Raw genomic sequence first — 15026 nt, forward strand, 5'->3', positions numbered from 1 at the left:
AAAGATTAGTACTGAAATGGCAGTACTTGAAACAAATGAATTGTTAATAAAACTGCCTCTCCTCTAATCCCTTCCCGTTGCTAACATTGAAACTGATGCTGCTGATAACACCCCCCGCCCAAAAAAAAAAGAAAAAAAATAAAAAGTTCAATGCTGGTCTGACTGTTGGAGCAATGGTCTAGTTTGAAGTTGAACCATAAAAATTTACCGACAGATTAACTTCATAATTAAGTAGACACACTGCCAGCTGCATGTATCTGATTAAATTTGAATAATTGCTAGAATTGACATGTCAACTCTATTACCAGTGTCTTTTTGAGCTTGATGGCGGGCAAAAGCTTGAGCATCTTTGAGGCTTCCTATGGTCTCCAGATCAATGGATTCTCCAAATGCCTCCTTTTGAGCCAATAGCTGTGAGTATATCACATAAAGAGGAGGGAAGAAACTCTGCTGAATGATGCTGCTGCTTTTGTTTCTTAGAATGCAAAACTCCCAATTGATTTTGTACTGGCAAGGACGTTTTCTTAAGAGACTTGAGATGTGAAGGGAGACTTGAGAGGAACTTCTTTCGATTTGCAATTGTCTCAGAAAGACTCCTTTTTTGCAGTTCCAGTTTCTCATGAAGCTTGCAAAGCTCTTTGCGCTGATACAAATTCATAATTAATTTTTATAACATATTAATTATTGATAAAAGAGAAACATAAAGGCAGATCAGTAACAAGAGTAAAAACGACCAAACATTGAAGCTAATATTTTTCAATCAACATGGTACAGCTAGAATCATATTAAAGACTTAACTCATATGTCATGGTCGTACTCAACTGTCAAATAACTTCAATCCATAACAGATCAAAAAAACGACTTTTTTTCTTTTTTCTTCTTTTTTTAAAAAAAAACTACAGATGCTAAACATATAGGGCATTTTATTCTTCTTTAATAATCCTTCTATTTGTTAATATGGAAGATTTGCAAGAGGCACAACAATATAATTTGGAACCAGCAGTCATCTAACACATAACTGGTTCCGTTATATTCATTGCTGCCAGAGGTGAGTCCAGGAATTCCGGAAATTATTGAAGTTTCAACCTTCCGCTCCTTAACTCAATGTCAAAGACTGTGTACCTCCTCCAGGAATAAATCATTGAGAATTTTTACAACACAATTTTCTTTACTAAGCATGTATTTTTCAATGCTTTAACAGCGTCTCAGTTGAGACACGTCAATAAATGAAAACATGCGCCAAAGATGCCACAAGTGGGACCAATGACATCACTTTAAAACATGAAATTTAATGGTTATCTTCACAAAAACTATAATTCACACATTAGCATGCCTCTTGCTTTTTCTTGAATTTTTTCTCATTCCTTCACGTCCACCTTATAGCTATTTGTCACAGGCCCACAGTGACAAGTAGCTGATTGAAATAGGATGACAAAATATCACCTGGAATAGCTCAAAATTTAGCCTCTTGAGCATCAAGTTGTGGCCACTATCATTAGACAATAAGGATTCCTTTATATCTTCAGGTGCATCACGAAAAAATTCTTCTTCAGGTACAAGTTCTATGTCAGGGTATTTTGTTTTGAAGTCCTTGCAAGCCTTTATCGCCTTAAGATAGTGACTTTTCTCGTACATCAGGTTGTGAAGCTGCAAGGATGTAAAGTCTACAGGTGCCTTTGCGCGTTCTGTCTCCATTTTAACACGGTCTTCCTCTATCAAGATGGAGCGGTTTGCCTGAAAAAATATTAATGCCTATAGTTTAATGCAAAAAGGTGCAAATCTTAAGGAATAGATTCTTGGCACATGAACCTTGAACAGACATATAAATGGATGGTCAGTGGCCTTCAGAAACCATTGGATGAGTAAACTATGACTATAAAGGTTTGCCTAGTGGGCCTGAATGATTCTGTATTTAAATTGTGAATGGCTGGTTGATTGGAGGGGAAAAATAATGGCATAGAAGCAAAGAGCTCGCCATCCACATTCATTTTAATCTTAAGAAATATTTTAATCTCAAACTAAGTAATTAAAATGGGTTGAAGATGCAGTGCAAAGAGTTTCCTTTTTTTGCCCGGGCCAAAGTAGTTTGCAAATTTTTCATTTTCCAATTCTCTAAAAAGCACCAAGGAGTGAACATCAAAGCCTTTCTATCTATCCCCATTTCAACGCCCTTCCTGTTATTTCGTTACAACTTCCACCTCTCATACCAAGCATGCCTAAAAGCCCTCATGACAACCTATTGCCCACTCAATAGTGAAATCCTCATTGCCGGATCACGCATGTGAAATTGATGTCTCTATTAAACTAACAGTGAAATGTTTCGTCTCCTCCCAAATTTGAAATCAGTATTATTCATCACCTTAGTAGGCGGCTTTCATGCCTTTTCATTTTATTTTAGAAGTGACAATTTATATACTTTACACTTGCCAAGAACCCGTCGTGTGCTTGACCTCAGACCTCGCTGGCCGTCAGATCGATCTATTGTTCATTTTGAATTAACACACAAAACTTAGCCGCAGGCTAGTTATAAACCCTAGAGCAGTAAAAGGGAGCGGGGTAAGAATACTAAGAGTATAAGGACCTGGCGAAGAGTGACAAAGTTGAGGAACATCTGAGTAACGAGCTCTCGGAGCTGCGACTTAGGTTTACCCTCTCTTTTAAGCGAGAGCATCTCACCAACGATCTTTTCTACCGAAGCTTTGCTATTCTGCAGCATTTCGTATGGAGATTCCTCCAACTTGCATTCTTCCGCCGAATGTCCATCACGTTGGTCTTCTCCTTCCACCGGCACCGGCGCCTCCTCTATCTCACCGTCTTCCATTTCTGTCCGCAGCTGCAATGGAGTTCGAGGAGCCTACACTCCCCCGCTCTCCGTATTTACAGAAGTTTTAAATGAACAATAACAAAAGAAAATTTGTCCGGCAAGGAAATCGAGGTAGTAAAGTACCAGGTGGATTTACCAGATCGTTAGTCCAGTATATGGTTTTGTCCTTATAAACGTTAGCCCATTACACGGTGTCCGCTAATTATTTATAATAAATGAATATTATTTTTAAAAATATTTATATCAATTATGTGTATATGTAATAAAATCTTTAACATGCTGGTAAAAAAAATAAAATCTTTAACATGTGTAATATTATAAAAATTATCATAAGAAAAATAGATAAATATGACAGGAAAAATGTATTGAAATTTTATATTTATGACCAAATTAAAAATTAAATTAATTCTTATATTAAGGACTAAATAATATACTATCTCTGGTTCTTAATATAAGACTTAGCTGATTAATTTAGAGAGATTAAAAAATTAATTAAACTAGTTATTTATAATAAATAAATGTTGTCTTCATAGAATACCTTTGCTAATCATGTGTGTTAGTTAAAATTACTATTTGATAAAACCTTTAACATGTACAATTACTATAATAAGTATTTTAAAAAGAAGGATAAATATGAAAGACAGAGTGAATTAAAGTTTTGTATTTATAATTAAATTAAAACCAAACTAGTTTTTATATTAAAGCTAGGAGGTTGTAATTGATTACAAGTTTATAATGATGATTAATAATATTTTATATTTATATTGAATATAATTATAAATATTGTTAAGTGTATATTTTAGTTTTTCAAACATGTAAAGATGTGCTGATATTTAAAAGGGATACTCAGTTACCCACGGTCACTAATTGAGTTTTTGACTAGCACTCACCGGATTGATGTTAATTTATTTTCTTGCCAACAATTTGTGTTTATATAATGCAAATGCAAACAAAATAATAGTGCTAATATTCTTGATGAGAAAATAGGCTATTTTTTGACCAAAATAAAATAGGCTAAATTAAACGACCTGTATTTTGTATTGTTATGAATTAAAATTGGAAATTAAAAAAATGTAACCGGGATGTAGCGAGCGGCATAGAAACTAGAAAGGGGAAGTGACCGCTCGGCGAGAGGGGCGGGAACCGGGGACTCGAGTCCTTGCGAAAGACGAATGACCCGACTCTTCTCTCACTGAACTACAGGATGGACACCGCCGATTCCGAATGTTGTGGCCCTTCCATCAAAGCTCTCGGTTCGCTTTTCAAGCTCACCCAAGTCTACCTATGGTGCCGCTCCTTTGTCTCTCACTCATATGCTAGATTTTTTTCTCTATCTATATCCTTTTCTTGCTTCTTTGGTTTAACTTTCTCATTAATTGCAGGGACGATGGTGCGCAGGTTTCATCATTAGCCGAGCGCTCTGTTAGTTTTCTAGCCGTTTGTCGAACTGAATATTTCTATTTCTTATGCTTTTTGGTAAGTGTTGTCTGATTTCTCGTTCACTTGCTCTCTTAACACTTATTTTGCCTAGAGACCGACTGAAGCTGATGACGGTAAAGGCTTACACTTCGTTCCTTCAACTGAAGGCAAGTGTTTCTCCCTCTCTCTAGCACTTCTAATTTCTCAGTTTTGTCACCGGAGTTTTTGAATCATGTCCTAATTTTCCTGCAAGTTTTTTGCATCTCATAACAGAAGAATGGATGAAGCAGTTTTCAGGAGAAAAACAAGAAAAAGAAAGAAAGAAAGATTCCGTCAAACCAAAGTCAATCTTCTTGAACTGGCGATTATTTTCCAAAACATTTTATTAACCACCAGAAAACGCTTTCCAACAAGCCTTTTTATTTTCCGGGAAAAATATGGTGCCCTTATCTATCATTATGTTTTACAGTGCTCATGTAATTGACTGTGCTTGGAACTGTATTTAATAGTTTTATTCTCTTATGTTGTTATGACGGCGTTCTCTGAAGATATGGAATTTACAAGGCAGATGAGTGCATTGGGGCTTCCTCTTTCCTTTCACACAAATAAGGAGGTATACTTAGTTGCTTACAAACGTTCTTGTATCTTCCCGATGGAATGCTTTCCTTAAAAGTTTAAATATTTTAAATAATGCCAGACATGTAAGTTTGTATTTCAAGTTACTCAATGCCTGAAATCTTCACTATCAAACATAATATAACTACAACCTGAGTGCACTTTCTAGAGTACATTTGAATGATACATGCGGTTGTGACAGAGGAGATCCGGACATGAATATGTACCTTCAAAAGCCATAATTTTCCTGTATCAATTGTGATACGTGGCGATTGTAAGAACTGTTATAAAATAACTTGTAACTACTTCAGTTGGGAAGTAAACAGAATAAACGACTGCTAAAAGGGGTACAAGGATCACACGTATACTCCTATTTTGGGTTGTTGTTGAATAAAGTCACTTCCGTTAATCCTTTTTCTCTCCCTTCTCTACTACTTTGTACCAAATTGCTGCTAATAATTTTCAGTATAGACATTGTTGTTCACAATCTATTATCATTTTCATCATACTCTTTATCTGCTCGTTAATTGCTGTCAAAGCTGCTATTGATTATATCTCTGAACTATCTTATTACAGAGAAATGGACAACTAAAAGGCAAAAGAAAGGGTAAACGTAGTCATCAAAAACCTGTAGATGAAGCACTTTCCAGAGTGAATGTAGAGGAGGTTGTATCTCCTGACATTTATTATCATAATACAAGTAATTCTTTATCATGTATATCAATGATGGGTGAAAGCAAATCGTGTCATTGTGATGGTTCAGTGGGTGCTGATAGCTCTCAATGTGTCTCTGGTGAGGGTGACAATGCAGCAATTTATACTGGTGTTTTGTCTGATGTTATCAGGGAGCAACATGACGATGACAAAAAGGATGATGTGACTGATGTCGCTCGGGATGGTGACTTATTGATTAGAAATATTTCTTTATGTGATGATTTGAAAGTTGCATCAAGTTCACCTGTTGGATCTTCTGCTGGAGGTAGAGACAGTTTGACAGTTTCCGATGCCAACCTTTGCAGAATAGAAGGTGGTGAACAGTTGATTGATCATAAATGCTTGGAAGTTGCGTCAATTGTTTGCAAAGATACAGAACATGAGACCTTTTGCAATGGTGACAGTGTTATTTTGCAGTCAACTTCATTTCCTGTGAGTTCAGAAGGAATTGGAGGTGACATGGTTGCTGACTCAAGTGACTGCGGTGAACTTGGAGAATGGATGGTGTATTGGGATACTTTTTATGAGAGAAGCTACTTTTACAATATCAGAACACAAGAAGCCACATGGCACCCACCCCCGGGGATGGAGCATCTAGCAACTGGTGGTTGTACAGAAATGGATAATGGTGGCACTGTAGCAGCAACAGAGGAGCATGCTTCTCAGAACAAGACTAACACCGTTGAGGAAGCTTTGATTGTAGAGGAATTAGCTAAACAAGATTTGTGTTCAACTGACACTGGATTTAGTTCTGACAATGTGATCTCTGATATCAATATACAGAGTGAAGGCCAGTCCTTTGAATTGATTGAGAGTCGTAGTTGTGATGATGGGGTTTCATTCTGCTTAATGTCAGATGCCCCGGATTATAACATATGGTATTACATCTTGTACCTAACCCACCATAAAAGTTGTAAATTATTCAACCTTAATTTATCATGCTATGATCGTCCCTGGAAAGGATTTATTTGTGAGGTTATACATTTACACTGGATACTTTATCACTTCTTCATATGATTCATGAGACTTACATTTCCAAGACAGCTCATTTAATTTGCAAGGCTAACCAAGTGCTTCAATTATTAAATGTATTAGTTATCCAAAAATGCTTCTTTCAACTCACCTTTCCGGTTTCAATATTCTACTTGTTCTTATACTCGATATGCCTTGCAGCTCTCACAAAAGATGCATCAAGCCAACTTCTGAGGGTAATGACACATGCTTGGATATCACCGTTCCTACTGTGAATGGGTTGCATGCTAAGTCTGATCCTTCCATGAAAATACAGGAAAGGACCATGAAAAGAAAACCAAGACAGAGACGACTGTATGATGAAACTGAAGGTATGTATTATCATGAAGTTTCTATGATAACTTTGCTGATTCTCGACCCCCCAACTCGCTGGCTCCAATTTTCTTAATAATGCTTTCCCGGAGTCAAATACTGAGAAAACTAGATACATGGAGATATTGCCATACTAAGGTGATTTTATGATGCAAGTTATCACATCTAGACCTTGTACAGATATTTCTTTTATTTGTCTTGCACTTGTATGCATACACAGTCATTCTTTGATAGAGAGTGTTTTTAGGTGCCACTTAAGGACATGTGTTTCTTCAGAGAATGTTAGTAAAAATTGAACCAAAGATAGATGCTTGCCTGATTGATTAGAACTAATTTCTGGGAGTTTCATGCCTTGAGACATTAATGCTTTTTAATATGTTTTACTTCCTTCCTTGATAGGACAATACAGCCAATTGTATTAATTGAAGTCTTCCAGTACTTGTATTGTTACTTGTTGCTGCCTATTTAATCTACTTATTTTTCATTTTGCAGGTTGCCAGTTTCAAGAATTGCATGAAGAGTATTCTGCTGCTATTGGGAAATATTGGCATCAGAGATATAGTTTATTTTCTAGATTTGATCATGGTATAAGAATGGACGAGGAAGGATGGTTTTCTGTCACTCCAGAGCTTATTGCTCAGCATCATGCATTACGTTGTGCTAGTGGCATCATAGTTGATTGTTTCACAGGGGTTGGTGGAAATGCCATCCAATTTGCGCAATGGTGAGTACCAAGTAGTCATGTGTTGTTGACCAGCATAGTTTGCGTAGATTTTGGTGGGCAATTTTTCCTAGTTGTATTTTTCAAATTTATAGGACTGATAGTTTTCAATGAATAAAAAAACTGTTTATGGTCCATGTCCATTGGAACACAAGCCATTAAAGTACACAGCGGAAAGAATGAAGAGAAAATTGGGGAGGGGGACCATGACGAATGACTAAGTGTCACAGGTTGAGGTGTCCCATACGTATGTCTGGGAGGTGAATAGGTAGGAGAGAGAAATGTCATTAGCTGGGTTTAAGAGCTTGTAGGCAGAGTGACAGGGAAGGAAAGAGATCATTTGGCTAGGGAGAGTCTTTAGCCTTCAAATGCTAGAAATTTTGTTTTCTTTGTAGATTTTATCTTGTAATCATCCGATGCTTTTGGCATTCCCTGATACATTTTCGTTTCTTTCCTCTGAGTGATATTTGATATCTGTAAATGGAAATCTATTATTTGATATTATACTTACAGTTGCAGACATGTGATAGCAATTGATGTTGATCCAAGGAAGATTGATTATGCAACGCATAATGCTGCTATCTATGGAGTGGGTGACCAAATTGACTTCATTATAGGAGATTTTTTCCTTTTGGCACCGAAGTTAAAGGTACTACAGTCGATAGATGACAATATTTTGCTCTTGGTGTTATATCCTTTCTAGCTTGTGCAGGCCGGTCAAAGTCATAATTGATATCTTGTAGTTAGGCTGCTTACATCTGGTATGTTTTAAAAATGTGATCAACAGAGATATTGAAGACAAGTAGTAAGAAATTATGCTTTATTCCTGTACCTTAAGAGCATCAATCATGGCCTCGTGCTATTCTGTACTCTGCCAGTGTCAAATGCTGACAATTGTAGTGACATCAGAGAGATATTTATTAAATCATAAGAAGTTAAAAAAAAAAAAAAGTATCTTAGAAATGGAAATGTGGATATTTCTTTTTTTTGGGGGGGGGTTATTGTGAGCTTTCCTTAACCATCTGAAAAGGAACCTGTTCTAGAAAGCTGATGAGCAGGCTTACTTTTTCATTGTACGCATGCTTGCACTGACAGATAATTTCTTGTACTCTTCTTATTCCAGGTGGGTAAGCTGCAGTTAAGATATTGTCATGCATAGTTCTCTTCTGTTCCTCTACTCATAATCTACTCAGCAATATGTTGTTTATATCTAAAAGATTTAAAATGCTTGTTCTGCAGGCTGATACTGTTTTCCTATCTCCTCCTTGGGGGGGACCTGATTATGCTAAAGTTATGACTTATGACATGAAGACGATGCTTAAACCACATGATGGGTTGGTAGATTTTTTTTTGTATTTTTGGGTCAGATAGATTAAATAGTTTTAGTTATCCTGTTTATTTGACCTTCTGATGTGCAGATATGTTCTCTTCCAAGCTGCAAAGGAAATTGCCTCTAGAGTTGTCATGTTCCTGCCGAGAAATATTGACGTGAACCAATTGGCAGAATTATCTCTATCAGCCTGTCCTCCATGGTCTTTAGAGGTATTGGCCTGCTCCTTTTTTATTTGATATACATTCTAGTGGAAGCCTGGTTCTCAAAGCCCCCACCCCCAGAAAGGGAGAAGGAAAAAAAAAGGGGGGGGTTGTTAAAAAGATCGTTGGGAAAAAAAACGAGTGAGAGTAATGATTTATTATTTGTTTGAATACTCGTAAATATATACCTTTTAAATGTAATTTATGACGTTCCACTAACCCCTTAATGTCCATTTGAGATTATGGTTTTGGTATATCTGCTTATGGAGGATATGGTAAGAGAAATAAATGTATTAAAAGCAATTTAAGATGTGATTTTGTGCCTGCATTGAAAGTAGAAGGTATTAACATAAGGATATGCATAGTTAATTGATCGTTTTTAATTTATTCCTGTGATGCTTTGCTTGGCGTGAGAATAGTTGGGATTTTTTACGTTAATAACGTGAACATTATGTAACAGCAGTATTTAATTTGGACTTTAACGAGTTGGCTCCACAACACTATTATTGTCCGAAATTTGATACAATTATAATTTAATGAAGCATTTTTTGGGGAGAAAAGAAGTGCAAAGTTTATGAGGAACATGGATTATACAGTAATTTTGGTCAAAATTTTATTTATCTAATAACTTTTTTTTTTTGGGTGAGAATATTTATCTAATAACTTTGCTTGGCTGAGAATTGCGCGAGTCTTCCTTTGAATATTCAGGATTAAAAATTTGAGGTAAAGGCGTGAAATGGGAGAAATATATACCTTTTTACCACTAGAACAGAATGAAGAAAAATAATCAGGATTCTAAATCACGTCTTTCTTTCATGAAGCCACCTAGTGACCCGAGGTTACAATCTTTATTTTCTTTTGGTTTGAGGTTAACTATTATATTTGTATGCCATTATTGTTTAACATATTATGTAACTAACTTGATGAATTAATTCTTTTTCGCCATGATGATCTCAGGTGGAGAAAGTCTTCTTGAATGGTAAACTGAAGGCAGTTACTGCTTACTTCAGTGATACAACAGTTGGAGGGTGCTGAGTACAACTCTTCTGGTTCTCTTTCATTACATGAACAACATTTTGCTCCGTAGTGGAAAGAAATCAGTTTGATTAGCCCATGTTATATTGAAGTTGTAGCTGTGGAGTTCGATAAATGTTCTTGTTCTCTTTGTAAATGACAACAATAGATGTCTTGATTTATCTTGTATTAGCACAGTTAAATTATTACACCGGGCCTAATTTAGCAAGGATTTTTCTTTCGTTGATTATCAAGCTATGCTCACGTGAAGAATTTAGGTAATGAAGTGATTGACCACCAACCTTGGAAAACAGATTCACTGGCACTTGAATAATTGAGAGTTGAATTGTGGAAGTAGGAATCAGAAACTAGGGATTCCATACAGATCAATTGAACAAAGAGCCCTAAAGACTTTCCTTTTTATTTGGAAAAGGACTGTTTGATAAGTAAGAAATTTACGACCTGTCACCCTAATCTTTATGTAACCCTACTAATAAATAAAGAAAACCGTAGCATTAATTGATCGCATCAAACTTGAGGCGGGGGTAGATTTTTCATTTTTAAAGGGCTCAACACGTCATTAGTTCCCAGTGCCTCACCTTACGGGGTGAATAGAAGAGGGCTCTCGCAAGAAACGCCTGAAAGATGAATTTGTCCCTCGCGCAATATCTCAATCAGTGGATCCAACTCATGGGTGAGAGCTGAAAACTGAAGACAGGTACGGACACTCATGTTAGCAGCCCACGTAGCACGAGGACCAGCTCTTGGCTCCCCTCAATTGCTATATATATCTCTTGGATCTGACCTTCCCTATGCTGTGCCTTGCACTTGCTGGGTCCCTATCCCCCAGCTATGTTACATAAAATACAGCTTTTCAATTTATTTTGTCCACAAAACATGCACATATGCTGAGATTCAATAATTCACAGCAATACTCAGATGTTTGTATGATTGATAATTCGGAAAAAAATTGTAGTAATTAGCCAACTCCAAGGAGTAAATCAGTAAATAACTCGTCTAGCAAGCCATCTCATTTCCATAAAAAAAAAACTCAAGTTTAAGCGCACTTGTTGAGTGAAGGGTGTTAACCTTAAATACTTCCGGCCTATTAGGGGTTAGTCTCAAGTACAAAATAATTTGAAAATACCCTAAATTATTTATAAAAAAAAAAAAAAAACTCTTGCCTAGCATGGGCAGTTCTTCGAGGACAAGTCATCAAATACTGGTTTGGATATGCTGTATTAAGGATTTTTGTGTTATTTTACGCGTAATTGAATTTATCACACTTTTACCATCTATCTTTACCCAGGAAAAGTTATCCTGCTTTTTCAATCCTATTTTTACCTGACAACGAATTCGCAATTCTTTTACAATTAGGTGCACAGCAATGGTGGGTATTGAATTTAATGTCTTCCGTTGTTGGATCTTTTAAGAAGAGGCGTTTATTTTGCAACTAAATATTTAAAGGGTTGGGGAAAGGGCACATTGGGAAAATGCAGGAAGTACAAATTGAATTGTAGTCATTTAGTGGTCAAGCTTTGTGCGTATCCTGAGAAATTATTCCACTCGTTTTCACAGGTAGGGAGGGTTTCAAGCTGCAGAGAGTTGGGCAGGCTGGATTCAATGTGATATGAGCTGGATTTCTGTGGTGTTGTTTTTTTTCCGGGGTGGGGGCGGGGTTCAAGCAGTAACTCTGGATGGGTCAATTTTGTGTTGAAAAGTGAGAAGCCATTTATTACTGCCTTTTCTTTCTCATCATATCAATTTGAATGTCGCCATGCACGTTTGTTTCACAATGCTAGTACGTACTTGGCAGAGGCCAATTCAAGTCGGTGAATAAATGCTCCAACCTCACTATTTATGTTCTGGTCGGTCCCATCCTCACTGTTCAGAGCATGGTATGCTAACTCGTCAACTAAGCTCAGATAAAGCGGGTCCAATTCGACCAAATACGATTATCGGATTATGAACATCCCTTGTCTCCTGAGTTACCAGTAATTTATTGCACGCACTACTTTAGGCGGCGATGCTTTTATTTGTTTGGGGTTTTTTGGGGCCGAATTATATTTATATATTCTTGCCGACATTTGTATTGTGATTATGGATCTTCCCGGGAATGCGACTTCTATACGCAATGATTTTCCTGAGAGAGGACCTGAAGACAACAAACAAAAAGGATGGTGTTTATTATTATTATTATTTGACTCTTAATTTTAATATTTTCATCTCATAACATATGCTAACTTGCTAACTGAGTAGAGAGTCAAACATGTATTTCTCTGATTCTAAATACAATACCCTTATATACATTATATAAAAGTCTTATATTTATGACCGGAGGAGTATTAGATGAATCAAAGTGATAATAATTCTTTGTAAGGTCACGTGATGGTTGGCAAATTGGCAATTTTATCAAGCATAAGAGAGTATGACTAACCATAACCTATCAAATTTTATCAAAAAAGAATCATAGCTTCCTCTATATAACACCTTTAAAGACGAGAGAAATTACAAAAGCGTTTGAAAACACTTAAAAATATTTTTTTAAAAATATTTCCACGCAAATCAAAACACAATTTTTTTTTATATACTTATCTCGACAATTCATAAAATCAATGTAAATTGATAAATTTTACTATTTGACCGTAAGTTACACAACCTTGGTTGATTGCTGCTGGTGGAAAAATTGAAAGGGCAGTAGATCTGTAATGTTGCTACAACTCTAAAATAATTAATGTATGCATGCACCGAAGGGCAAGTGGAAGTCAATTTCTAGAGTACCATACTGTATTGTATTTGATGATTGCGGGAAATAAAAAAAATGAAAAACTAATTTCTCAATCTTTATAATTTTGATACGCCTATAATCTCTATATTTTGATATGATACAACTCAATTTTTATAGTTTTGACTCGATTATAATTCAGTTCTTAAAGTTTGATTTACTGCAACTTAATCCTTATAGTTTTACCCAATTTATAATTTAGTCATTATGTTTTTTAAAAATAAAATTACATATCTAATCAATGGAGGGAATAAATTATAAAATAATTAAGAGTATAGGAACCGAGTTGTAGCAAGTCAAATTTCAAAAACTGAGTTATAACCGAATCAAAACTTAGGAATTGAATTGCATCGAGTCAAAATATAAAAACTAAATTACAAATGAATAAAAATTATAGGAATCAAAAGATTAATTTTTTCAACAACATATAGGAGAATTATAATAAGGTCCCAAAAAAATAATTACAAAATAAATCTAAAAAATTATTATTATTATGCTAAAACTTGTGATTACATACTATTAGAGGTTTTTTAGTAATTCTCTCGAAAAATATGGTCCCATCTGCGCGTTAAATGATTTTCAGTGGGTGTCAGAACCGGGCATCACATCACATGTGTGAGCCTGGCATTTCTCTATGATTCTATTTACAAATTTGGAGCAGAGATTTTCAATCTGGCTCCTATTTATTATTATTATTATTATTTTGCTTTTTATTAAATTATTCGCCGACTCATTGTTCCATTGTTCATGCTTTCTTATGCATTGCGTCAGCTGTCACAAATGAGAGGATAAAAGATTTTTTATATTTATAATTTTCCCCCAACAAAATAGTACTACCTCTAATTTTCAATATAAAAATTTATTTAATTTTTATTTTAATACTAAATATAAAAATTTAATTTTTTTTTATATTTATCTATTTTTTTAAAATAATTCGTGTAATAATCATAGTTCTCTCCAATTCATTTTATTAGCAAAGATATTTTAAAAAAGATAATACTTATTTATTATAAATAACTAAGTTAACTAGTTTTTTTAATTTACTCAAATTAGCCAATCAATTCTTATACTACCTTTGGTTCTAAAATAAAATCTTATAATTATAACTAACTGAAATATTAACTGCATGACTGCATGAGGCAGCAATATACATAGGGCCACCCATCCAACCCACGCCCAACAACATTATTGACCTTTTGACCAAACAATGACATTGTCATTTTCTGGAATCATCAATCCACACTTTTCGTAATAAATATCCCCTTTTGTTATCCTGGATTACTTGTTGCAAAACACAGAAAATAAAAGGGAAAAAAAACAAGCCAGTAACGGGTATTCATTTTAGTTATAATTTATAAATATCCTTTTGGTACAAACAAAATTTTGATAAAATAAAGTTATATAATTTACTGCTATGTTTAATTGAAGCGAATAAAAAATATGCCCTTTTATTTTACATTCATTAAAATATGGTAAATCTTATTTCCTTTTTGGGCGGACGTCGTTAACTGGCAATGATGCGTAATTAGTGGAAGGATGTGATGGTCTTCCCTCCAAATGATGAAGCCTTGAAAGTAGTTTTTCTCCTGGCCTTTTTAATTAGTACAAACAAGGGTGATCTTATTTTAATTTAATTTCAGAGAGAGTACAGTGAGGCTATGCAGGGGCACATGCAGAGATAAACTTGCACGCCAGACATAATCATCGTGGTCTTCCTGTTGTAATGGAGCAATTACTTACTAATTACTAAGAATGCTTATATTCCAAGCACCTCATTAGTCCTCAGCACTTCAACCTCACTGGAACGGAACTCACCCAGCCTGTCAATATCATCATATAAAATTGCAGTCAAAGCGTTATATGCTCTGGTCAATTAGAATTAGCTTAGAAAGATGTGTTAAAAAGTTCCTCGTCCTCCTCCCCCATAAATCATTTGTCCTTTTTCTTGGATGATCCGCTCAGTCCGGCCCACTCTTCTGTTTCTTCACAAACCCCACGTCATTGTATCCTCAAATCGCTTGCTTGTTCCGCCTTCCACCACGAGTCATATCCATTAA

General features: G+C 35.4%; 2 protein-coding genes across 2 annotated transcripts; one reads left to right on the plus strand and one right to left on the minus strand.

Moving 5' to 3' along the window:
• Nucleotides 1-236: 236 nt before the first annotated feature.
• LOC114761695 (THO complex subunit 5B-like) lies at nt 237-2867 on the minus strand. Its single transcript, XM_028951120.1, is given in 4 exon segments — nt 237-439; nt 441-643; nt 1444-1734; nt 2582-2867. Coding segments are annotated over 4 exon segments (912 nt in total). The 5' UTR covers nt 2822-2867; the 3' UTR covers nt 237-261.
• A 1106-nt stretch (nt 2868-3973) lies between these two features.
• On the plus strand, nt 3974-10438 carry LOC114761686 (uncharacterized). The gene is made up of 11 exons (XM_028951109.1): nt 3974-4111; nt 4207-4246; nt 4356-4410; nt 4792-4856; nt 5435-6450; nt 6746-6915; nt 7409-7640; nt 8151-8286; nt 8877-8971; nt 9056-9179; nt 10128-10438. Exons 1-11 carry the CDS (start codon nt 4029-4031, stop codon nt 10203-10205), a joined length of 2094 nt encoding a protein of 697 aa, XP_028806942.1. The 5' UTR covers nt 3974-4028; the 3' UTR covers nt 10206-10438.
• Nucleotides 10439-15026: the final 4588 nt, after the last annotated feature.

Source organism: Neltuma alba, unplaced genomic scaffold (genome assembly GCF_004799145.2).
Source record: "Neltuma alba isolate B1F8T4 unplaced genomic scaffold, ASM479914v2 tig00011128_pilon, whole genome shotgun sequence".
Lineage (NCBI taxonomy): Eukaryota > Viridiplantae > Streptophyta > Magnoliopsida > Fabales > Fabaceae > Neltuma > Neltuma alba.

Excerpts from the sequence above, each read along its gene's own strand:
- LOC114761686 (XM_028951109.1), top strand. The coding sequence starts at position 4,029 with ATGGACACCGCCGATTCCGAATGTTGTGGCCCTTCCATCAAAGCTCTC. Across the intron at positions 6,451-6,745 it reads GCCCCGGATTATAACATATG|CTCTCACAAAAGATGCATCA; the intron begins GTATTACATCTT and ends TATGCCTTGCAG. Across the intron at positions 9,180-10,127 it reads GTCCTCCATGGTCTTTAGAG|GTGGAGAAAGTCTTCTTGAA; the intron begins GTATTGGCCTGC and ends TGATGATCTCAG.